A 26,235-nucleotide genomic window follows, 5' to 3' on the forward strand; every position below is an offset into this window, starting at 1 on the left:
TGTAATATTATTTCGCCTAAATTCAGATGCGCTTGTCCTCTATGCGCTAGATCTATTCTTTATCCTTATCGAGCAGCTAGAAAATATTCCTGTGGGAGCTTCCTTTCTGCTAGCATTACAATGCAAATCCCCGATTTATTGTAATTTAGGCGAGCTCTACTATAGTCGAACTAATCGTATCTCCACAAACTTCCAATTTTAATATAACTATCGATACTGTGTTTACCTGAGTAAATGATCGAAAGCCCTTTTGTCCACGTGTTGTAATCTCAACACAGGTGGAGGGTCGCTTGGTGCAGGCGCTAAAGGACCGAGGAGCATAGTACGGAAACATTGCGACTTCTCGGCAAGTCGTTGCCTTCCTACGCAGTATGTCCACGTGTCTCCGGGTCGACCAACCTAAATGCAATATGCACATACAGTACCAGACATTAAAAAGAAGAGAAGAAACTTTTCTCATTGTGTTTCAGGATCACGCGAACCAATATAAATTTCGTAAATGGAAGAAATGAATTTAGGAGATGCGTGATAAGCAGAATGCGTATATTTATGTGAATTCATATTTTTACGAATAGAACGTAAAAGATGAAACCTGGACAGAAATTTGTTTTACCTACTAAATATCATAATATTTCATAATATTTATTACATAGTGATAAGCGTTCGATTTTTCTGACCAGTTCCGTTTCTTTCGTAATGATTTCTGCCGCTTGTTATGGTTTTCTTAACAGCGTTCTTTATCTTTCAGATACGATAAATCTTTTATTTGGGAAATGTGAAATTTCTGTGTTAAATTCTCATATCCGATTCTCTATTCAAATCAAAGAACGAGAAGATTAAGTGTTTAGCAGAAATCGTGACTTTGTAGATCTTTTCAATTATTGTGTAATGTATATGATTCAATGGAAGTGTGGTGCAAATGATAAAATTCTGTAATACGAGAAAAATGAATGAAATTTTACGATATGAGGCTTTGGATGTTTTCAAACAATAAAACAGGTTATTATACACGCATATACACATTAAACAGCCAGAACATTTTTAGATACAAAATTCTGTACAATTTTAATATAGACAAAATCCTTTAGATAAAGGTATAATACTTACGCCACGCGTAATCTGTTTCTCGAATGTAACGTAATTTCTAAAAGGAATAGAAAATAGAATCTTAAACAAGCTATAACGTTATAGAAATCATTTAGTGCAACAGTTATCGAATCAACTTCTTCGATACCCTTTTTTCTACTGATTGACGAACATCAACGGATAGTATCGTACACGCGCAAACAAAATGTCTTTTTTTCTGTTTAAAGCCGATATAAGGAAAATGTATTACACTGAGGTTACCGCAGTTTATGCAATTCAAATCAAAATGCCATTTGATAGACGATTAGAAAAGTAGATCGATAAAATGTTGATAAAAGGATACGTAAGCGTAGAAAATGTGAATACGCGCTATTCATACGTCATTCAATTCACACAATTCATGAAACCGTGAAAGGTATGGGGAACTTTTTCCTTTTATTCTTTTTTTTTTTTTTTATTTTTTTTACCTCAAGAATCACCATGTTACGAATCGAAGATTCCGTCGATCCGTTTTCCTCGGTCCCGATAAGAGGAACTTGAGCCATGTCTTCCGTCGAGTTTCGTAGGATCGTAAGTTCTTTCAACGAATCCCAGGCGATTACGGGTAGGATTATGATCCTGGAGTAGATTCGAGTCCTAACACCCTCCTGAATCTTTTGTCGTGTCCTTTCAGACTCGGTGCGAGCGCATCGTGAGCTGTCGTCTGCAACAAAACACACAAGAAACTCGATACTCCAGGGGTCAGGTTGCAAAACCTGAATTAAAATTTCTAATTTCCTTGTTTTGAAATATTTGAAAGTATAGCAGCGAATTACGTTGCGAAGATTATATCGGTAGTAAAGTACAATTGGTCTTTAGATGTTCTTTTAATACAAAGCAAGCTATGACTTTGTTCGACTAATGTTTATTCTTTGTTAGGAAAATGTTACGTAACATTTTTTAAAACTAGTACAGCATTGTTATTTAAAGTAGTAATCTTTCAATTGTTTTTCGAAAATAAAAAATGTGTTATAGAATTTATGTACATTAAATATTGTGTAATTTTAGTATTTATTTTATAGATATTTCGTTCAAGATTCTAATTAAATTTTATCGTTAAATTTATTATTTATTCTTTGCCAGTTTGGATCAACATCTTTTTATGCAACATTATAAGATAATAGTAATGTAATATATAGTATGCAGTATATTATAAATACTATATAGTATATAATTGTAATATTGTGTCGTGCAGTTAAATATTATAAAACTAGATGTCAAACAGTTTAATTTTATACACGCTATTATTTCCTTAACCATCGGAAATACGAACAATCATCTTTTGGATTTTTATTTATAGAAATTTCAACAGCGATATATATATTTTTTTTAAATGATATTACGTATTTCTATTATTACCGCTTATTATTGACACGTTTAAAGACACGTGAGTGCGGAGTGTGTATTTAAACAATAACAATTAGAGTACAATTCCAACATAAATTCATAGACGTAACATTTTACGACAGCAAACCGTGGCATAGAAATTTCGAAATATTACGAGTTTTCAAGTTTTTCCTTCTTGATTTTATTCAATTCGGGATGCAAAAGCTACAATTTTGTCAAGGTACGAATTTCAATAAAACGATAATATGCGATAAACAGATAATAGTTATATTTATTTTTACGATATCTTCGATGAATCGTTTTTTCGGATATCACATATTTCGCGAAATAGACCAAGAATCAATGAGTGCTATTTTTATTTTTTCACGCTTTTATCGAGCAGCTCGATGATGTTTTGCTATGTAGACAGGAAAAAATCCAGCAATATCTAAACCGTACAAGAGTTTGGCAACGTTCACCATAGATAGCATTTTCTGTTTGATTACCTCTTGATTCTTTTTCATTGAGACAATGAACAGTACTTATATTGCTGATTGAAATAGCGAGGAAGAAAATTATATCCTATGATGTATAAAAATGAAAAATCAAGTTCTCAACAATGCTTAAGTGATTTTCATATTACACGTTTAAAAATGAGAATTGGCGAAGCATAAAAAGAAGGATATGCGAAATTTGTTACATTTTAAGTAAAGAAGAGTTACATTATGCTGTGAGTTTGGTAGCCTGCTATGTCGAAAGCTGCCAAAACGTTTCTTTTACGCGTGTTCTTCATACGTTAGACGAAATTATCTCTTTAGACGTAATATTTTGTCTCAGAGCCAGAAGAGCATCCTGTTCTTATCATGAAAGTGCAATGGCAAACAAATTCATGAACCGATAATGTCTTTACATGAAATTTCTACTGTACGAGATTTGTGCCGTTAAATTTCTCTGTAATAGACATTATAATTATACCAATTGGCTTAGCGACAGGATTTCTTAATATTAATTCATTAGGATTTAATATTGTTGGAAACAAACGTGAAAACTAAGTTAAGTAACTTTTTGCGATAGTGAAGATACGTTTACGATGTTAACTTTCTACGTATCTATTGACCGCAATTCTTATATTTTAGTTCTTCGTGAAAAGAAGCGTTGCTTAGGAACAATTGGTGCCTATTTATCGATGTAACAAGCATAGAATTTTGATGGCCGAGTAACCCAAAGATAAAAATTCTATGTTACATTCGTTAAACGAGCGTCAGAAAAACGTGCCTCTTACCATCGTTGCATACGACTGTCATGTTGATGACGCTGTTCACAAAGTTGTTTTCTTTTGTCAGGTTCAATTTTTAAGAATGTAAGGAGCAACTCTTAAAAAGTATTAACACTCAACAACTATTCTTCACTGTTTACTTTATGAAATTACGTTATCCTTTACTGTTTGTCTTAATAATTTTACCAATGGAATTTATCGTCTGAAATAACAATAAAAGGAAGAATATTGTCGAAGTATTTAAATAACGAGCTCGTTCGATAAAAAAATATTACTTTCACCACACTATTTATCTATTTATTTTATATTGCTTTTACATTTGAACGATACTCCGGGAAAAACACACGCTGTATGAAATTCTTACTTTTCACTATTTTTACTCTCCGATCCACTAATCGTCTATTATCCGCGTGTTATGCTATCCAAACGAAAGAAATTTCTCAATTAACGCAACGAGTCTCTAAAATTCCAAAAATCCTATACCTTCACGATAAGAACAATATTCGATTGCGATTCATATTTTCACGCATCTTCACACAAGGAACCACCAAACAAACTTTCTTCGAAGAAACTTCACTGTCACGCTTTTATCTTTTAAGTTAAGATCTGTTTTCTCGTTCTACCGACAAATCGATGCGATCGAAACAGAGTGGACACGGCAACCCTTTCAGAGCGAACAACCTCGCTCGACTGACAGATCGATCAGACTCGTGCGGCTGCAATGAATGAGTCAGTGTACGGGGGGGATTCGTTTTAAAATGCAAATGTATGCGGTTACGTTTTATCGACTGCAACGACAATTACTTATAAACAACGGATAAAGGTCTCAGGCACCGTGGAATGTCTCGAGTCTGTGACACCGTCTTATCGATACGTCGAACATAGAAAAGAAAGCCGATTGGTTTGCTTCGTACCGTTGCAAAGGATGCTACTGCTATGGGAATTTTATTTGGCTTGCGAGATAACCGGACCATGGATTTTCATGTGTTTAGAGGAAATGTGGAAGTGCAGAAAGGCATAGATATGCAGATCATATGCAAAAATTATACCAGATATTCAAAGTATAGCGCTTATAATGTTCAATGGATGAAATAAATTTCTATTCGGATTCCCTTTGCTCGATTAACTCTTTGCACTCCGAATTTTATTTCAATTTCGTTAGCAGCAGCTCCCAATGCTTTTAAGTGTTTTATTTGAAATTTACTTTAATTAAAAAATAGGACAATTTAAATAAATAAAGGAAGAAACAAATTCACTTAAATACCAGTTTTATTCACACTATTGTTGTATTTTGTAATTTTTAAGTGCATGATATATCTTGAAACAATCTCCAGGATGCAATCCTGGTTTTCTTTCACAAAAAAGGCGGGTCTCGACAAAGGAGCTTCTGAGATAAAAAGTGATGTTGAGTCACACTCGACATAAGAGTGCAAAGAGTTAAGCTTGCCAAAATACGAATTTGCATAAAAAGTAACTAGTAACAAGCTAAGTAGATTCGAACTTTTAATTCTTTCTCTATGGCATCGGAGATACGACACTGAAGGTAATTTTGAAAGCTGCAGATGAGGATAGTTTTTATTTATAGATATGTAAATATTTTTTATAATTATTCGTATATTGTGATAACTATTTTTATGATTATTATTTTATGATATAAAACGAATCTTTTACGTTTTTAGCAAATAATTTTGGTCGATATTTGTGGCCGAATAAAGAGATGTTCTCATGATCTTGAAGAAAATGAAGTTTGAGAAATCTTTTTATAAGTAATTAGAAAATGAAAAGTTTGGATTTTCTCGGATGATGTTGATGTAATTTCTAGTGTTACTTTTCAATATTTTTAAAAGCAAAAAAATTACAAAATTGATCGCCATTCCCAAAAATTAAGACATTTGAAATAAAAAATCATTTTTATATCTTTACCAAATACAAATACATCTTATTTCTTTTTCATATAATTTCATAAGTATTGTATATTTGTGTAATTATTTTGGATTGATTGAATTATATAAATTTCTCGTGAATACTTTTTCGTGAATAAGTAGTTGCCATTAGCTAAGATACTATCACTGATAGAAAGTATCTCATGAACAGACTCGTGGAATGCATTTTTATTGTGTCTTAAAGAAACACTTTATCGATACTTCGAAGCACTGAAAACTGCTTTAGTCAGCAATTTGATGCATACATTTATACTATACTTATATTGCCATAGAACTCACAAGTTATAAATTGACAAATTTATTTACAAATAATAGTTAAAAATTATTTACTATCTAAGTTTTACATTGTTCAATATTTAACGTCGTACTCGTCTACTTACAATTATCGATTAAAACGTAAAAAAGTGATTCAGTCAACAATATTAGTTTTGATGTAATAGAATTTGCAACTGAAGAAAGTGCTGGGCGAAATATTTACGATTTAACAGTGATACGTTTGGTTTAAAAAATAACGCGTTCATATTATTTCAGTATTATAGTATTTTCAGTAGGAAATATTTCCATGCCATTTTTTATCGCTTTCTTTTTACATATTTCGTTAAAAAGGAAAGAATAAAATACACAGTATTGCCAAAAATACAATCGGATTATTGTTCAATTTTGACATGGTCAGAGGTCTCACTACACTTTTATGTTCCATTCCGTTCCATTTTTTCTTCTCTCATTTTTCCCTTTCTTTTGTTGTATGTCGAACAAAACACAATTGACAGAAATCTTAAGGCGGTGTTAATATAGTTTTGCATTTGAAACGGATAATTAGCACGCGTTAATTGATTGCAATTCCCGAGACGTGCACGAGTAATTTCATTTTGAAGGCCGGCACCAAGGTTACACCATAGTTATACAAGTAGAATGAAACTTGGAGGACGATACTAATTTATCTACAAAATGACTTTTTACGATTTTGACTTTTATTTGAGTAAAATACTATTTTGGTTAATTATAATTAGAATTATTAAGTACAACAGATCAATCAGAGTGATATTGATATTAGTATTTATTTTTCTTATTAATTGATAAAGGAAAGGAACTTATTAAAAATGAAATATAGGAATTCACATTTTGATTGCAATTAAAAGATAGTTAGATTTGTCATGTATTAAAGAAAATTACCATTCTTCGTGTCTTGAAAAAGATCTCTGACCATTTCAATGTCATTGTCATGTCAATTTTTCTTCGTAATAATCATAATGATGAAAGATAAAGAAGCTTGAGACACGAGAGATTCACGAAGAATTCAGATAGTGTGCGAACGCTTGTAAAATTCTTCGTTGCTTGTGAATCACGGTTTCGTTAAAATTAGAGCTAGCAGAGGCAAGAACCCAGAGGGACGTTGGCCACCGGGGTCAAATAATTTTAGTAAAAATCTGTCTTGCCCCAAAAATATCATTCACATGGCGGTAAGCCTAACCTTGAGAATCCGGGCGCCAATGAACCCTTAAATTATTCAGGCTAATCTTAATTCGAGAGCATAAACACACAGCTACGATAGCGTGTTTCTTTCTGAATTAAAACAATAGAGATATTATGTTACTAAAAATTTTATCATTATTTTCTTTTCTTTTTGTAATTTCAAAATATATCCGAAGAAATAATTTATTATTTATTTATTTACTTGATATAAATTACATAGAATGATATATTTATGAATAATTTTAGACGTGTTTATCGATTATAAAATATGATTCTAAAAAGATTTTAAACAATGGAAGGAGAAATACGTATGTATACGTATTGGATAGAAACTACTTGTATCAGATTATGTATACACGTTCCGCTGCAACCGATGTACACGTAGTGAATTTGTTGAATAAAATTTTGCGCAACAACGCTGTTGAATCTAACACGATCCATGTGTAAACGGATAATTAAGCTAAACGAGCTCCAACGCGACCTTTTAATTCAATTGAGATTAATTTCTTTGTTTCATACGCGTCTATATTACCATAAGATACACGAATGTAGTGCAAAATTAATTGTGTCGAAAATAACGTGGCAAAATTATGTAAAATGGACAATTTGTTTTTCGATTCTCACTTACATTATTTACATAACAGTAACTATATGAAATATTAAAAAAAAATTATAGTATTTTATAATTATAATCCTTATAAGTTATAAGTTCCTGTATGATTTGATATACTGAGCAAATAATATAATTATAATAGTTAGAATTAATATGCGAACATATCCGATAAATTATAATTTTTATAAATTATAAATTCACTATTTTCTAATCGTTTCAAACTATGCGTCAGATGATATAGTATCGAGTAAGTGTTAGAGACGGGTGTAAAAAGAAAAATCTCAGTTCATGTTTCTAATCCGATGCACGTATTAATTTCTCACGGTTGCATTAACTAGATTCACGCATGTCGATCAGCATATATTGTGAATAATAATGAGTACTGTCTGTGTTTTCAAAGACGTAATTCATTTTTATATCGGTCGTATGTATCACCTTCTGCGACTATCGATTCCACCACTTCATTGATGTTGACTCGTCGACAATATAATTACTTGCGATATTATACGCGCGTGCATCAATCGGTCGTATCATTTATATTCGTGTTAGTTTTAACCAAAGAATAAACGAATTCAATTTTAGAGAAGAAGTTGTGAAGTATTTAAAAATTACATTTAATTTATTCCAATATATCTGCTTAATATATTTTATTAGATTAAATAATTGTATATTTCATATCCAAAGCGACATTGAATTTTTCCTGTTATGATTTATATGTATTTCATAACTTTCCCATTTATTTTAATTAGTAATATACAAAACAAAAAAAGAAGATAAAATTTATTTGGAATTAAAAGCTTTTAAATATGGTATTCAACATTTTCTATTAGAAAGAGACTGTCCGAAATAAACGTATATAGTTTCAATAATCATGAAATTTATTTTGATAATATTGTTTATACATCTACCGTTGTAGTATCGTCACTCGAATGATCAGTCAATAATAGATATAACAGTCAATAATAGCGATTGAGACTCCACTGATAGTATTTGCTCAATTAAGAACAAATGTAAACTTATCACTTCTCATAATGAAAAGAATAATTGAACTACTTAAGTTGAAAATATAGAAGGAAGCGACTTCTAAAATACTTGATAATTCTTTGATAATAGAATTCACACTTCTCATAATGAAAAGAATAATTGAACTACTTAAGTTAAAAATATAAAAGGAAGCGACTTTTAAAATACTTGATAATTCTTTGATAATAGAATTAATTTAATGAGACAATTCTAAATAATAAATTTCTTAAGTATAGAAAAATATTTTGGAAGGTTCACTCGTCTAATAAATCTTTATGTCAGCATAAGGAAACAATTTTTCTTATTATTAATATATCTTTCTTATGAAATACACATTTTTGTATACCCTCTTTTTTTTCTTAGATACCAGCGAAAAAAGGAAGCGAATAATCAAACCTGAAATTCATGCTGGCTAATTATGAATCTGAGGCGAAAAAGCAGAACCGTAAATATAATTAATGTGGTGTTTTACAAGAAATATTTCGACATTTCTCTTCGTAGGCGTATGCAACGAATGTGGCCTCGAAGTCTGCGGTATACAATATACATATTGTCTCTCGTTATTACGTGTCCTATACTCTCGTCGAGCGATCTATCACAGTAAATGACAAAAAGTGGTGCGTGAATTTGTATGATAAAAACCATACGTTGCAACATCTCGTATGGCGAACAGAATGGCAGAAAAAATGGTAAAAAGTAGATGGAATAATTGGACTCTGAAAGAAGAAAACAACCTGAAACGTGCGAATGCTGACTATTGTTATTTGGAGGTAAAAGTTCCTGATTTTATGACTGCAAAAAGGGCTTGTTTCTTACTTCAGAAATGTTTTACAAGCATCATGAGCTAACAAAAGAAATGTCATATGTTGTTTAGCCATATGAAATCAAAAATTTATATCTACGTATCTCTGATAAAAAAAAATATGTAATAAACGTGATACTATAGAATATTTAAGTATAATTAATAAAATAAACATTTTTCATCCATAAAATTTCTTGTATATAGAAAGGCATATTACACTATTCAGTTATCAAACGAACAAGAGCCATACGTCGTGTTAGAAAAATTAACATATTTTCTTCTTTATAATGCAATAAAATATAATTTTGAACAGAATACCCATGAACTTTTAATATTTCTGACAAATTATTTCTTGTTATATAAGATATGTAAAACTTACAAAAAGAATATTTCTAGTAGCATTAAACATTAGAAATGAATGCTATAATATTCATAAATATTGTATATTGCATATTTTATTCCAAGTAGATTTAGCGAATGGGGATGTTAAAAAGAGGAAAATGGACTTCATGTTGGATTTTTATTTCAAATTTTTGTCGCCTATTTACTCTTCCTCTGCTATCTCGTTCTGTCAATGACCGTTCAGTTACAAAGAGAAAAAGAAGCATGTCGCAATTTTTATAGCTATAATTGCCATAGTTTCCTTGAATTCTGGCCTGGTTTTCAGATCAAAAGATCGTTCAATAAGTGTTTCTCGTATTTACGCTAATCAGGATATCAAACGTTTTGTAAAAACTTTATTTTTAAAATGGAATTCGATTTTACTTTCGTCAAAATTTACATATTAATACTTACACGGATATCGATACTATAGGAAAAATATGAATTTTGTTTCAAACATAATTTGCAATTAAATATCTTCTTATTATTTATTTATAATATCTTTTACTTATTTTCATCGAACAACATCTTGGGTAATCGTGCGTTACAACATAGTTTTTCGTTCTGTTATGTTTCTAACGTTTGCAGAAAGTAAGAATAAAAAAGTAACGATGACAGTACGTAGGTACGTAGCTTTAAAACAAAATGCCAATGTCAATCATGGTCGCGGCACATATTTACAAGTTTACAGAGAAAATTAGCGACAACGAACGATAAATCCGACGAAGAGTAGTTAGAGTAATAGTCTATTTACTTATGTAACATCATGTGGAACAATAAGAGGTGAATCTTCGATATTATCTTGAAATTTATCGTAATAAGGAATAGAATGAGATGAAATAATCTTTTAGTGATGTAATGTTATTGAAGAATTTCTTGTATCCATTGAAATTGACGTGTTATTTTAGTATAATGTCATCATAGTTGAAAAATATAATTTCGATCTAAACATTATCGATGTTTAGAAGAAATAGAAAATAAGAAATACAAGAAAGAGTAATACAATATTTATAATGAGATATTTTTTGAGCTTAAAGACAGAAAAATTGTAATGAAATAATAATGATGTTAATAATAGATGCTGATATTAATAGCAATATTAGGAACAAAAAATATTAGGACAAAATATTTTGCATTGATTAAGATCCTATTATTTATATTAGATTTCTAAATTAATTTTATATTTTCGTTAAAACAGTTACACTGAATATCGAGTAATTTCGAGGTATAAAGTAATAAAACTTAAATTTCGACTTCTGTCTAAAAAAGGTGTATCTTTACTAAAAAAGAAAAAGACAAAACTTCCAGAAACGTATCTTTTATTAAAGGGTTTGTACTGAAAGAAGGACAATTAAATCAAACGTGGGAATTTTTGATATATAATCTTTTTAAAGAGGAGAATACGTCGACTTTGTCATTCACAATTGAATCAATTAGATCAAAAGTACTCGAAGGGCTTTAATTGATTTTCGCCCGCATACAATTCCCTTTCCTTACGTCCAGAGGCAATCTATGACCCACATAACACTGCAGAAATTAACGATCGCAAATACATTCTAATTTTGCCTAATCGCCGTCAACTCCTATTACTATTCAATCCTAGTATCGATAATTATTACACGACAAAGACGCGTCACGTTTATAACAAAGCTTAATTTCAATTTCAAGCTTAGCTTCGATTCTTCGACAAAAATCAGTAAATACAAACTTCCCATACTTTTGCATCTGACAGAGTGTTACGACAGTGAAAAGCCAAGCTTTATTTAACTCTCCAACGTTCTTTGAGTCGCACTCGACTCGAATCTTCTACCTTTAATAAGCTAAAGTTTCCGGGAAAAATAACATGATTCTTACTGCTATTTAATTTTCTGCTACGCATCCTATGAGAATATTATACGTCCTTTTGTTTATTAAAACAAGAACGCGATTTAGATATAAAAATTTAAAGATCGCAACAGGACTAAGTAATCGTTAAAAAAAAATTGCAAAGTTAGGGGTCAACATTTTCCTTTTGCGCTTAACGAAAGAAAAACGGCGTGTCTTTAACTCGAAAGGTGTGCTTAAAGAAGGTTAAAAAGAACTTGAAGGGAAAAAACCTAACGACAGGTATTTAGTTCTAGAAACATAATTCTCGTTGAAGAGTGGGAAGAAATAATAAAAATTCCAAGCTGTTCATTGGTTCCGGACGTTCCAGTGTATCAACGCGAAAAAGTGGAACTTAACAATGAATTATACTATGATCTCGAGTGTCACGCAGCTTTCGGGATCACCTTTTTGTCTGTGCTCATTCGTCATGCTCTACTAGCGTCGATGGTAAAAGCCGAACGCGATGACAGTATCGCATGAAAGCGAAAAATGTAGGTAAGAAACGAAGAAAAGGATGAATGGAAAAAAACGGCGCGGCGGATCGAAATAAGAACGTGCGAGTGGTCGACTCGTAGAGCCTTGAAACCATAATCAACGTCTCGTACGCAGAATGGTTTTCGTCAAGACTTGGGGATCGCGCTTTAGTTGTACACGCGTCACTTCCTTTTTTTAACGTGAAAAAAGAGACGGAAGTTTATACGTGGTATTCGTCACTCATGCACATACGAATTTATTTGTTACGGATAGCTTCCGCATATGTATGCGAATTAATATACTTTTATAAAAAGATTTAAACGCGACCTACGTAGATTTGATTAGATTCAAATATTTTGATTCAGCTTTGAATATTTTTACATATTGTGTTCGTTCGTTTAAATTGTAAACGTATAAAAATCCACAGCCATAATTACAAATAATGAGTTTCATGATATCGTAACTTATTTGGTTGGCAACTAAGTGATTGCGGATTTTCTCATTACCGCCTAATGACAAAATCCGTAATCACTTAATTGCCAACACAATAGGATAAAGATGGTAAAGTAAGAAAATTGTAAGTGTTTCGAGAATTAATTAAAAATGATCTAATCTATGATTAATTAAGAATTAATCTTTTGGTGCAATTGATAATAAACGTAAAGGATAATGATATGTTTTCACGTGACACTGTAATAGTTATACGTGCACCATTTTTGTTTTCTTTATTTACTTTATTTTAGTAGAAATATCATTTTGTACACTTTTTCTGGGAAACGTAATACTTTAGATGTTTAGATTACTTTGTTTGTCTACTGAAAAAGTATTCAAATTTTAACAACTTTTATTTATATTCCTATATGAGTCTCTTTTTTAGAAGCAGAGTTGATTAATTTCACATATGGTAGGTTTTTACGAATAGATTGTTCCACATAATCGACAGAAGAGCAAAAAAGCGCAAGATCAACGAAAGAAATTTTACAAGTAAATTTTACAAATTACAAATCATCTGATTATCCTAATAACATTTCTCAAATAACGAATGACTAAATAAACTTCCACGAGTTTGCTTATAAAAGATACCGTTTATAACACCATCGTCTTATGAGCAACTTGTGCTCAACAAATTTTCGAATCTGATTTAATTTATTCTAATGTAATTTAAAAGAAATTAATTTCTTTCTTGATACTATATACATGTATTTCATCGGTTGAAACAACATAATTAAGTAATCAATACAACTTTATTTATACCGTATGGACCACGTAAAATGTAGCTACATACATGAAAAAGTATAATTTTAATTGTACGTTAGAGAAAACAACGCAAGAGAAACTCTTTGATTGCATTGTAGTTATTTTCTTGTACCCAGGTCGCGTCATACCGCTCGGAGAAGAATATGTTACATATTATTGGATTCTTTCGAAACAATGGACGAGCATTAGCTGTCAAAGAAGAATGTGAAGAGGGTAAGAGCTGGAACATGTAACGAGAGCATAACTTACGACAGGGTGAAGCGGAATTATCTGTTTCGTATTTCCTCGACCGTATTGACGATGACCAAAGTCTAAACTAGTCGAAGATTGTCGATAACGAGACAAAGTCAATGACATACAGACTTTCTTTGGTCCTTTAGGAACAACGCGAAGAAAATCTCGCGTGCCTAAGAGAATTCTAAATTTAACGAAATAAGACAATTGGATAACAACGTTCGAGACACTTTGGAGCAAGAAAGATAATGGAACGAGGTTTTGAATATAAATAAAATAAAACAAATTAATAAATTATATTATCCTTTGTATAATATATCTTCAAAAGCGTTGTATAAAGCGAATAAATATTATTCAATCGAAATATTCAATATAGAGTAAATATTACTCCTTTGCAGATTAAAGTTTCTATTGATACAATCGACTGGCAATTTCAACGCACTTTTGAGATGAAATTTTGTGAAATTAAATTAACACACGTTGCAAAAAAAAAAAAAAGAAAAACGTTGCATGAAAACATTACAGATTGCCTAATCATTTTATATGTAGGGTGTCCCAAATTTTTCTACCAAACGTTATCACTATATTCTATGGAGCGAGATAAGGAAAAAAGTCATATAAATGTATGTCATTGAAAGCATTGTCAAAAAGTTATAACACAAAGCGACGAAAAGAGCGGCAACGAACGTGCATATACAAAGAATAAATAGATCAGGATTATTTACATCTAACAGTAATCAGAGGTATACTTAACACAATACTTTTGCATGATACTTCTGTAATTCCAGCTACAATTCCATTTAAAAATATTTTCTATTCCTGTCAATACGAGATTGGCAGCGGCAAAAAATTGAATTTATTACTCTTTGTAACATTAAGTTCTCTATGTTACATTAAGTCCTCGTGCAATACTCGTTGAAGCTGAAGTCATAAAAGTATTACGATACCTTCGATGATTACTACTAGACGTAAATATTTCTGATTTATTCATACTTTATTCTTATAATGATGTGTGTGTAATAACGCATGTTCCTTATCGTGCATTTCATGTATCGTCTCTCTGTTAGAATTCTTTAATGATTTTAGATTTTAAGTTTCTTTTTTTATTTTTCTGGGTGATTATTGTTGTATACTCTGTTTTCTACTTCTATAATAAATATAGACTGTAAAATGTAATATTCGGTGACATACGTTCGTACGATACTCTTTTCTATCTTTACCTACACAATATACTGACAATGCTTGACCGGAAAAATATTGGAACACACTGTACATAAGATAAGTTTTATAATTACAGAGATTATACATATCTTAATGAGGATATTACATATCTTTGGATATTTAGAATGTAAATATAAAATATAACACAAGAGTAACGTAGAAACGAAATCAAATAAAAATTTCCACGTTATCAATGTCGCGGTAGCGGCGCAAAATTTCACATACAGTGCAAATATTAGATCTAAATATCAAATATAAAGCAAACATTCGTCCTATGTATTCGATCTAATTATACAGCCTTGGATTAAATACAGATGAACTATAAATATACAACAGATATTCGATTCAGACATTAAGATACAGAATGTATAAAGTTGGAAATTATCGTTCTGGACAGATATAAATGAACTAAAGAAACCTATGAATTAGAGATTCACGAAGAAAACATGTTCTGGTAATTAAACGAAGAATTCATCTAACGACGATAAGTAGCGTACTTCGATAACTACCATAAAGTGGTACATTCAAGAAACGATAAAAGCTGTACATTCATAACATCGTTGAAAACACATTGTGAATTGAATCGTCGCATGAGAAGACTGAGGGTTTACAATGGCAAAATGCGCGAGAACCACTTGTTAATAGGATTGCAGTGTATCGGTAAATCCTTGAAGAAACCATGTCTTTTTCCAAGGTTCCTAATATCGGATCAAACGAACTAGGATATTCAGTACCTGATGGAACAATGTCGTTTTTGTTCTCTGACTTGGGGAAGACTTATATGCTTGTTACAGTTAGGTGTATAATTGTATTTTCACAAAAGGACAGAGTTATTATTCGATTTATACATTTCGTTATCGTAAAATTGTTACGAACTGTACGTGTCGCGTTATTATTATCTCTTTAATATGATTTACGGTTAACGTTTCACAGCTATGATTAAGAAAATCGATTTATAACAAAAGTGTATTAAGAGTTAATTATATTAGATTTGTATATATAGGAAAAAATTAGTGATAGTAATGATGGTAAAAATTAGGTACTCTAGCGTTCCTAGAGAACGTTAGATCAGATATCATCGTCTTTAATATTCATTTCATATTGGAGTTTCCAAAATATAATATAGAATTTTAAGCTATAATTTATAAATTATATCAAGTATTCAAATTGTTATTCAAGAACATGTATATCAAATATTCAAACATTAAATTTTTCTCCACAAGTTACTTTGCGGGCTATAAATTATTCAGAAATTAATTTATAAATCAGGCATAAATTGCTAACTTAAATTAGAATTAAATATTTTTAATCAAATGATAGGAAATGAAATAAACAATACTGTTTACAAAAATGTATACACATTTATCAACGTTTGAACAAAATTAAAAAGAAAATTATAATATTTTTTTCCTCAGTTTCTTCATACTTTGTGTATACAAAATTTGTTGCCATAACTATTATCATCATATCAATATACAACACACGGTATTACAAAGTGCAAAATATATTTTCTATACCGTGTAACACCTCCATAATCTTTATTTTGATGTTGCATATATAAATTTATTACATAATTATTATATAATTATCTGAAAACGAAACGAACTTTCTTCAACCCTGATTCTTAATTTCTATAATTTCCTGGACTCCATCCTCACCTTCTCCATTCGCTTCCTCGCCCGATTGTTTATTCCCAAATCCAAATAATCTCATGTTTATCGGATCAGCATCGATTCCTTTTACGTGATTTCTGTAGAACGCGAACGTAAGGGAAACGATCCATTCGCTGACAAACCACAGCACACTACACGCGAAACAGTCGACAAGTTCCGATGTCATCAAGTCGCGACACGATAACGGTCCATATATCATTAATAACTCGCGAACGTAGTTTAAATTTGGCCACAACCAGAAAATGTCTTAGAAATAGGGGATTTTTCAAACCTTCAGCTGCAGCTAAAATTAATCATACATATATCTCAAAATGGAGATCGAAAAAAGTCTTTTGTTTAAATTTTTCAAAGACAAGGCTCAATTATTAATAGTCAACTTCTATCGAGATCTTTACTAAACTCATTTATTTAATTTGCATACATAAACAATTATTTTGTTCATGCATGATTGCTCAATATTTGTATTAGTGGTTCTTTATGTACCAAGAAATCTCGAATATGAAAAATATTTATATAATATAGCAAATAGAGGACGCCATATTTAATCTTAATTATCAGTTTTTGTTAAATTTATTATTAACTTCGATTATTTATTTCATTTCCATGTATAAATGTTTCTTCCTTGCTTATGTACAATGTTACGTGTAACTATCGAAACTGGGGTTAAAGATTCTTCAGCGCAAACTTCGAAACACAAAACAGATTTACATAACAAAGAAGGCTATAAATTTAACAATACACTTAACAAATTATCAGGTAATTTTACTAAATTCCCACCATAGAACGTTTACGATTGATAAATACATAACTGACAATTAAAGATCGACAACATAGCGTACCACACACTGCTATCTTGTGACAATAACAACGATGTCTCACAGTTTATCAAACACAAGTTCCAACTTCAATCAAAGAATTAAATACGAAACGACTACAGCCCACTGATTTCTTTGTAGAACAACAAATGTATCAGACTTTTTCTTCAGAACAATAAAACTATCAGACTTTTTTCGGAAATAGAAGAAATATCGAACTCTGTAACTGTCAAAGATCATACGATTAATAGAACCGATACTAGCGTCGCTGTTAAAACACGTGCCGCGCGAAATACACTCGAAGAATGAACCGACTGGCAGTAAGTCGATGCGCTTTTGTGGTTTCAAAAGCGACCACCAGCATCCTGTCTACAAGGAATCACGTGATTAATCTTTTGTACATGCACACGTAGTGGTATGTGTATAATGTGTCATACACGTGTGACGTCTCATTGTAAGAGGTTAGAATGGAATAAACCTCATTGACCGATATTCCTTTTTCCTACTGTTCGATCATTAAAAGACGAAGCATCATTAATGGGAATCCTGGAAAAAATCGCGCCACGTAATAGGAAAGAGAGAGACGGAGAAGGAAGTTAAGGAGAAGCTGAAGAGAGACAGAAAGTGGTAGAAACCCAGTTTCGAAGGGAAGTTCTTGTACTATTATTCATAAAAGTGGTTAGAAAGTAGGGGAAGTTTCATTCTAGTGGAAATATTTTACTGGATTTAATTCTAGGACAAACGGATTTCCTTATGCATTTGGGACTCTATAGTCGAAGATATTAATTTCTTTGTTATAAACTCGTGACTTTTAATCGATTAGAACAATCGACCTATAATATACAACGTAAAATATATTACATGTAAGCGATTATAATTAAAGTAATAAATGAAAAGAAATGAATATACGGTTATGTTTCCCTCTAAATATAAGTCAATATAGAAGAGTCTTTTTGTAGCAAAGAAAATGGACGTATAATCTAAATATAATTCATAATTGCCATGTTTCGTCAAATCTCTTTGGTCAAGTTGCAAAAACACAAGGAATATGAAACTTGTCATTTTGATAATTGTTTGATAATTGAAAATAGGAAATATTCTATATTACACAGAAAAATACTGTATGTTTTTCTTAAACGATTTGTTATATACAATGTACACTACAGCTTATAAACATTAGGGCGCTCGGTATAAATGAAATATTCCTCGCTCCTTTTATTTTCTAATCTATTTTATTACAAATTTGTGATTTCATTTGCGTCATATGCCTTTTATAATATAAAATGTTAAATGAAGTAAAATCTGCTAGAGTTTTCCAACAGATGTAATCACTAAATTGCTTATGTTATACTGAGCTTGTATTATTTTAATTCGCCATACAAGTATTACGTTATATTATATTATAATCTATGCACAATATACTTATAGATATTACAGCATAATTAATCAATTCATTGAGAATATCAATCGTTCGAAAGAAAAATTTAATGTTCCTTCGATTTTTCTTTCATGGATAAAGGTACGATTTATATTTTAGTGTATGCGAGTTATAATCTTTTAAGGAAGGAAATATTGATAGAGGGCAATAAATCCGATAACTGATACATTGTATTATTTTAGTGTTAAAAATGCACCGTATTATCTACCTATGACGATAAAGCGATGAGGTCACGAACAATTGCATTTGTTTCCATGGAAAACTAATAAATATTACTGTTCAAACATTTACAAAGTGTCATATGACAGCTGCAATTAGCTATATATTTGATGGCTGGCGTGTCCTCATTATCTATTTATAAAGCGATGGTTAAAAAGTTTCTAGTGACGTAGAAAATGATGATATCCGTAATGATACTCACCTTTAAATGTCCTAAAATTTTTTAAATACCATTTATGTCCGATTGAAAGATCATAAAAATATCTTCTACTTAGAAGGAAATGGTTTCTATACTGATCAAAAGAAAAAAAATTGAAAATAAGCGTTTTTTAATAAACTCTTAAATAAATTCAAATCATACTCTTTGGGTATTGTCCAATTTCTCAAATTTCATTAAATGTAATTTCGGTCAACCTGCAGAAAAGCTATCGCATAATCTAATTGGACATTTTCCAACTTTTTTATTGATATGTATAAATCACAAGCTACTTTAAATAACAACAATGGCAACAACAATAATAGGAGAAAAAAGTAGTCAAGATCTGATGATTAGAAGGAAGAAGAAGAAAACGAAGAGATAAAAAAATAATTGTTTATAGAAACACGTTGTACTTTTAATATAAATTGCTCATCAAGGTATCTGGATGTAATATGAAAGTGACGATTATTATCGTCTCATCTTACCATATTTGATATTTCGAGCTTACATTTGAAGCAGATTTTGTAATACAACCTAATTAATACATTCGCATTGTTTGAACGTTAGTAGACACGACATCCCTAGCTTATATCACTATGAAACCTCAATGATGCGAGAACATAAACAGTTTGCAATGTATCGACATTAAACGTGCCGCAGAAAGGCACACGTATTGATGAGTAACGCAACATTGCTGAAAACCAGATTACGTGGCAACGAACTGATGTAAATTAAATCGTCGCATCAACCACGAACTCGCAACATTAGTTATATTCTCGCTCGATGAAACCGTGTTTCCAGTAAGATGACAAGGAGTAGGATTACACAACTGTTCCGTCTATTATGATACATTTGTAACAACCTTGATACTAATATGCAATTCGTTTAAAATATCCTATTTCACCAATACGAACGCAGAAGGTTGTACGACAGACGAATATCTTCTAGTGACGATCGCTCGATCGTAAACTGGTAAGACACATTATTAATTACTAGGTGTACGTATTTAAAAATTTTTGCCTACATGATCTTGGCTTGAAAATGTTTCGATTATTTTAATTAAAATACCTATATCGATAATAATGACCTGGGCTAACGATTTAGGAAGGTAAAGAATTCGATTTTTATTGTTGTACAAAGGTGTTTAGTTATTTTTATGTACGATAGAACTCTGTTGATATGTATGAACCTGTCGGGGGGCAAGTATAACGCGAGTTCATTTATTCCTCTCCACTACCTGATGATGTTTCGTTCAGTAAATGGGAGTTCATGTTCACGTAGGAGGATTCCATGAAACATTCGCTGTCAAATACATAATAATATTGCAAACTTGTATCAATTACAGAACATAAGAATGTGTCACGTAACGCGTGCCCCTACTGTTTATATCTTGTTGTTAGACGTTAAGTGAATCAAGGCTCGATGGTAGTTCAGATAATAATAAGAACTCAAGTTGAAATTCAGATAATCAGATACTATTACAGTTTCGTGTATATAAGCTAAGTTCCACTGTATATACATTTTGGTTGATAAGATATACCGATAACAATGATTTGACGTAGCTAAAGACTATAATTAATGGTTATCTCTCAAGAGTTTCGAATATTCAATAAAAAAAAAAAGGCAGACACGGTAAGGATAAAGCGTGACCCGGAATGCAAATGTGTTTAACGCGATCGATGTAATCGCACCTAAGCAGATTCGTTTCGATCTCGACGTCGGGCACGTTGCTGTCTGATATTTCCGCAATTTCGCGTCAGTGAGTCATAAGACAAAATTGCACGTGATACGACGGGAAAATACACCTCATTTGCGAACGTGCGTGTTGGCCTATTGCTCGAACATATCTTGCAAATGATCGACTCTTTCACATGTGACACACGCCTGGTAATTTCACGTTTTTACCTGAGAACAGCGCGCCTAACATGCGTAAACCGCGAAGCGTTTGTTGTTATTCACGCTACACCTGTCGAGTCGCACACGCATCGCGTGTGAAAGCCGCTTTGCTTCGAGGAAAGCAAGTCTCGATCGATGGAATTCAAATGTAACGAGAACTCTCGTTTACTTTTCGCCATTTCACGCTTGCGTTTCATTGCTCGCTTATCCGTTGTCGTTTTAATTCTCGAAACGACTAGTATCAAAGAAAATTACGTTGATCCCGTCATGGGTTTCCAGCTACTATTTACCAAATTCCAGCTACTTCATAGTGTTTTAAATTTCAGACATGAATAACAAAATTTATTATTAATTGTACTTAGGATCATGTGTAGAAATTTCGCTTCTCTAAGTAGAATAAGTCTTCTAATTCGCTTCTCTAAGTCATATATACATGCACTATGTCGGACAAATTTTCTTTGCTTGTCTAAATTGTTGCTAAATACGTATACGATCATGTATACATGTGTAGCTGTTGTTTAATTCTGTTAATGTATTATTATACCATGTATGATCATCGTATACGATCGTATACGTATGGCCATCATTTAATGTATTTAACGTATTACTACACCATATGGTGAAATATCCCTGTAATCCCAATAGTCAAACAAATCACCCGATTAGAATATCATTGAAAATGTTAGAAGCCTGATCGCATCATCTGCGTATTTATTTTTAATCACTGTATTATTCGATTTGACAACGAAAATTTAGGATGTTTAACAAAGTAACGAGGACACAAAAGTATTGCATATGTCAAACAGGATATAAGTTGTAACAGAGGCACAGGAAAGAACACAAGTTATTGATATGCTACTATTTGTAGAACTTCGTAGCAACTAATAAGCTTTGTTATTAAAATTGCCTCAATTTTATTCACACGATAGCTTTACTTGTCACGCGTAGATTTAAATCTACATGATTCATGCGAACCCTCTGCTTGTGATTGATTGCTATTGTTGGCAATGGTGCTTTATTCGGCACTTGGGGTGGCTTAGTATTAACTCTGAATTAGAATCATTGGGTTACAGGTTACTACGACAATTTAGTTCGAATTAAAGTAAATTACGATAAAACTCTGTTTATTTGAATCCATTGAAGGACAAACAATCCACGTAACGAGGGTTCATAAATAGTTCCACATTACGTTTTACATTAAAAGTATTGATCTTCTAAAGTCTATTGATTAAATATCTTTTATCCTTTTTCGTGAAAACTAGAAGCCCTCGAAATCTTAGTCATTTTATAATCTACACAAGTCAGATTTCTTAATGCAGAAACAAATGTCGACTTATTGACAATCATGTTTCAAATGTTTATCTTTAAAAGTCTTGGACTCGTTATTTCTCAACGTTGCATACGTATACTTCCTTTTGGGAATTACAAAAATCAGGATTTTTAATAGTTTAATGAACCAATGTCCGTTCATTCTCAATTACATTTCAAAAGATCTCAAGCAGGAGGATTTTTTCCATGGGAATACAAGTTGGAGGAATATTGAATTTTCATTTGAAATCTCTGAGGCAACCTCTTTAAAGTTTACCGTTGCTACCATCGCGTGATCAATACTCTCTGCTTGGTGTACAGTTTGCTACGGAGGTCTACATTCTCTGCCAATCCCTCACCCTCAGCCGGAGAAGGAGGAAAAGAGGGTGTACGCTCCGGTGCGCAAAATCCGCCACTGATACACCACAGTAACGATTTTATCGTTTTCGAGATATGTCTCTTCGTCATTTTCCAAGAACCTGTTCAATTCCTCCCTATGATCGGTGAACAAAAATAGATTTCCTCAATGTATGTTCCTCAGTGATTACGATAGAATTGATCATTAATTCAATATTTATAGTTATTTCGATATTAACGTTTGTCGTAGCATTCGTAACCAATCGTACGATTCGATGATTACATGAAAGATAAATTTATTTCAATCCATGCGTTACAAGCAGATTACGGATGTTCGTGCAAAGTTTATAGTTTCATAAACGTAATTATAGGAATGAAACGAAAGCAAAAATTTATTTTCTCCAATATGAAATATTATAGTACTTTCGTGTACTATATGTAATTTATGTATTTTCGCACCTTAAAGTTCTTCGTGCACGCATAAATATCTGTAATCGAATTATAAATAAATGATCTACGTGTTATTTAAATGCTAAGTTGTTTCAGAGAGAGTATTAAAGAGTAGAAGAAAGAATAATATATATTTTTTTTCATTTATGATATTATATTTTATAACGTAACTATTATTACGTTGATGAATTTTAATCTTTTTTTTTTCACGTTCCAGAAATACAAACTCTAATCGTTTGAAAGATATGAAATAAAACATGTTGATATCTAAGTATTTATAAACCTGTCGTTTCTGGTTCTTGCAATCTATTCGAGTAGGTAGGAAAACATTGAGTAGTTTAAGTGGTACACGCCTACGGTGATCAGACAACTGTTCGTAAAAATTATACCTCGTAATTATACCGTCATCGTAGGGGAACGGCCGGGTTACATTTTGCGATAGACTATCAATTACCACAGACAGAAATCGATGGCAACAAATAGAACAATTTATAACTTGTAAAATTTTAAGATACGAAAAAATACGAAGTACCTTTTAAATTTATAAGAAATAATATATAATTTGTAAAATAATAAAGTCAAATCTGTCTAAAATTTTTCTGGTAATCTGTCATGATTTTACGTTATAAAATTATGTCGATTAATTTAATTCTTAAAAAGTATCGTAATATTAAATATTAACTTTCCTCAAATATTTCTAACATTAAGTATTAATTCTTTGAAAGCAATAACATATGACAAAAACCCTTCAAGTTCTCAAATCTTTTCCTACGTAAGGAATTCCAGTTTGATACGGTTGTTCTGTGAATGGAATTTTAGACACAAGAAGCCACTGTGTTTCCATGATAGTTCCTCAGTATTTGAAAACATGTATCGATTATTCCCGTGATTCTAAGTATTTGCATTCGATATATCTTGTTTCTTTCACGTCATCAATCTTACGAATCCGTGACTTAACCCGTAAAAGAGGAATTCAAGCTGAAATAATAATGTGTGCTTTCATGCTAACAGAACCGTAAAAGTACGTTATGTTTTGCTCTCTAGGAATTATTTACAATTGCTAATCTATCAAAAATGTTAGAAAATCCTGATATTATATTGAGAGTAGTATCTTATTATTCAAAATTACATGAAAGATTCTTAATGAAAATAATTCTATTTATTAATTCACCTGGTTCCTATAATTTCCATTTATAGAAATTTATCAAAAAAAAAAAAAAAAAAAGAAAAAATAAGAAAGAAAGAAAGAAAAAGAGTAAAAAATGTTAGAATTTTTTAACGACAATTCGATCGTATCTCACATTGTTAATTAAGTTCGTTTAACATTTGTACGTATTTGCTAGTGAATTTATAGCCTCCGTACCGCCTAACAAAGAACTTGTTTAACGAGCGTCCCAAATACAGAAAGTAAACCTGTGGAAGCGCAGCAATTTGCTGTGCTAATCTTCGGAAGTAACGTCTAACCCAAAAGAAAACATCGTGGATGCGATTAAAATAATCGGAAGAATAATTATTGACAATTAAATCATGCTTGATAATAATTGCTAAACGAGCTTAGACGATAATTTCGAGGAAATCGAATGTTTATTCTCGCAATCAGATATTTTCATTGTCGTTGTTCATGGAACGTGTAAAAAATTGAAATTTATATTGGTATTATTTTAAGTACCGCCATTATTTTTCAAAAGTAATTAAAAATATAATTCCTATTTTCTTAAAATTTTAATTAAATCGTCGAAGAGGAGTTGCATCGTTAATTAAAAGCCAAAAAGCACGGTGTTTACCAGCCCTTTTAAGAACTATAACAAGCTTAAAACAGTAACTAGAGTATAACGAGATTAAAGTTGAAAGAAGTGGTTAGCTGGGTTCAGTATATGGATGTATTAAAAAGCTCTACTCGTTTCATATGGTAAGTACAATTACGTGCATAAATAGAAGTTAGAATTTTAACGTTGATTTCACCAGAATTTCAATAGATATTACATCCCAAATATCTGTTTTATAAAGAACGATTTATGAAAAATGACTAATAGATACGTTCAATAATAAAACGATCACGGATAGACCAATAATTTCTATGGAATAAGAAAGAAAAGAAGTTAATATAGATGCTCCTAATTTATTTCCCGCGTAAATTAATTTCATGCTACTTCACTCGCTATCACAGACCTATCTAGAATTTTTATCACGTTGCATCAATATTCTACGAACTCTGTAAAAGTTGTTGTCTAAAGTAAATTCAGTTTGTTTAAACAAGCGTATCGATATTTATCTGCCGATCACGTGCCATTCGAAAGGACACTGGAATCCATTCACTTTTGCGATTAACGTTCCACCCTATGCACCATGACTGCACCAGATCATTAATCTACCATAACAATGGCACGTGACGCACTAGAGATTCATTTTTACGAAAACATTCGCTTCCTCGTTCTCATTAAACGACCGTTTCTCAAGAAGAATACGTTTCAATGAAAAAAGACAATGGCCACTTGAAAGTTTGTTTAAGAAAGAAAAGGACGACACTGGGCACATTTCACAATTAATTACCTTCTTGTGTAAACAGCAACTGCGACACGCACACGCTCTTATCGGTACAAATTCCAGCGGGAAGAATATTCCTTGCAAGCACAGACGAAGAACATGCACCTTCGATTGCGTCTTCAAGATCGCGCGCTTCAAATTCGCATTCTTTCTGCCGCGTCTCTAATCCATCTGTCTCTGATCCACTGACTCTAAATGATATCAACCGAGTTATCTACATTGAAAAAGTTCCCTCGTACGTTTCTGTTTTACGGGAGAAAATGTTGCTCGGGAAAAAGAAAAATGAAACTGTGAACACCGTCGCGGATTTTAAAGGGTTCGT

At 31.6% G+C, this 26,235-nt stretch overlaps 1 protein-coding gene across 3 annotated transcripts in view; it reads right to left on the reverse strand.

The window, feature by feature from the left end:
• Window positions 1-26,235, reverse strand: part of LOC126915282 (BTB/POZ domain-containing protein 6-B) — a 33,697-nt gene that overhangs the window by 7,233 nt on the left and 229 nt on the right. The window contains exons 2-4 of one of the 3 annotated variants that reach the window (XM_050719835.1): window positions 25,920-26,104; window positions 1,554-1,789; window positions 227-399 (exon numbers count right to left, since the gene is read on the reverse strand). In XM_050719835.1, the coding sequence (XP_050575792.1) occupies window positions 227-399; window positions 1,554-1,789; window positions 25,920-26,104 (594 nt within the window). Of the gene's footprint in view, window positions 1-226; window positions 400-1,553; window positions 1,790-3,733; window positions 4,425-16,672; window positions 16,984-25,919; window positions 26,105-26,235 lie in introns of those variants that run through there. The other 2 variants (XM_050719845.1, XM_050719853.1) reach the window with 2 other exon arrangements.

This window comes from Bombus affinis, chromosome 1 (assembly GCF_024516045.1).
Source record: "Bombus affinis isolate iyBomAffi1 chromosome 1, iyBomAffi1.2, whole genome shotgun sequence".
NCBI lineage: Eukaryota > Metazoa > Arthropoda > Insecta > Hymenoptera > Apidae > Bombus > Bombus affinis.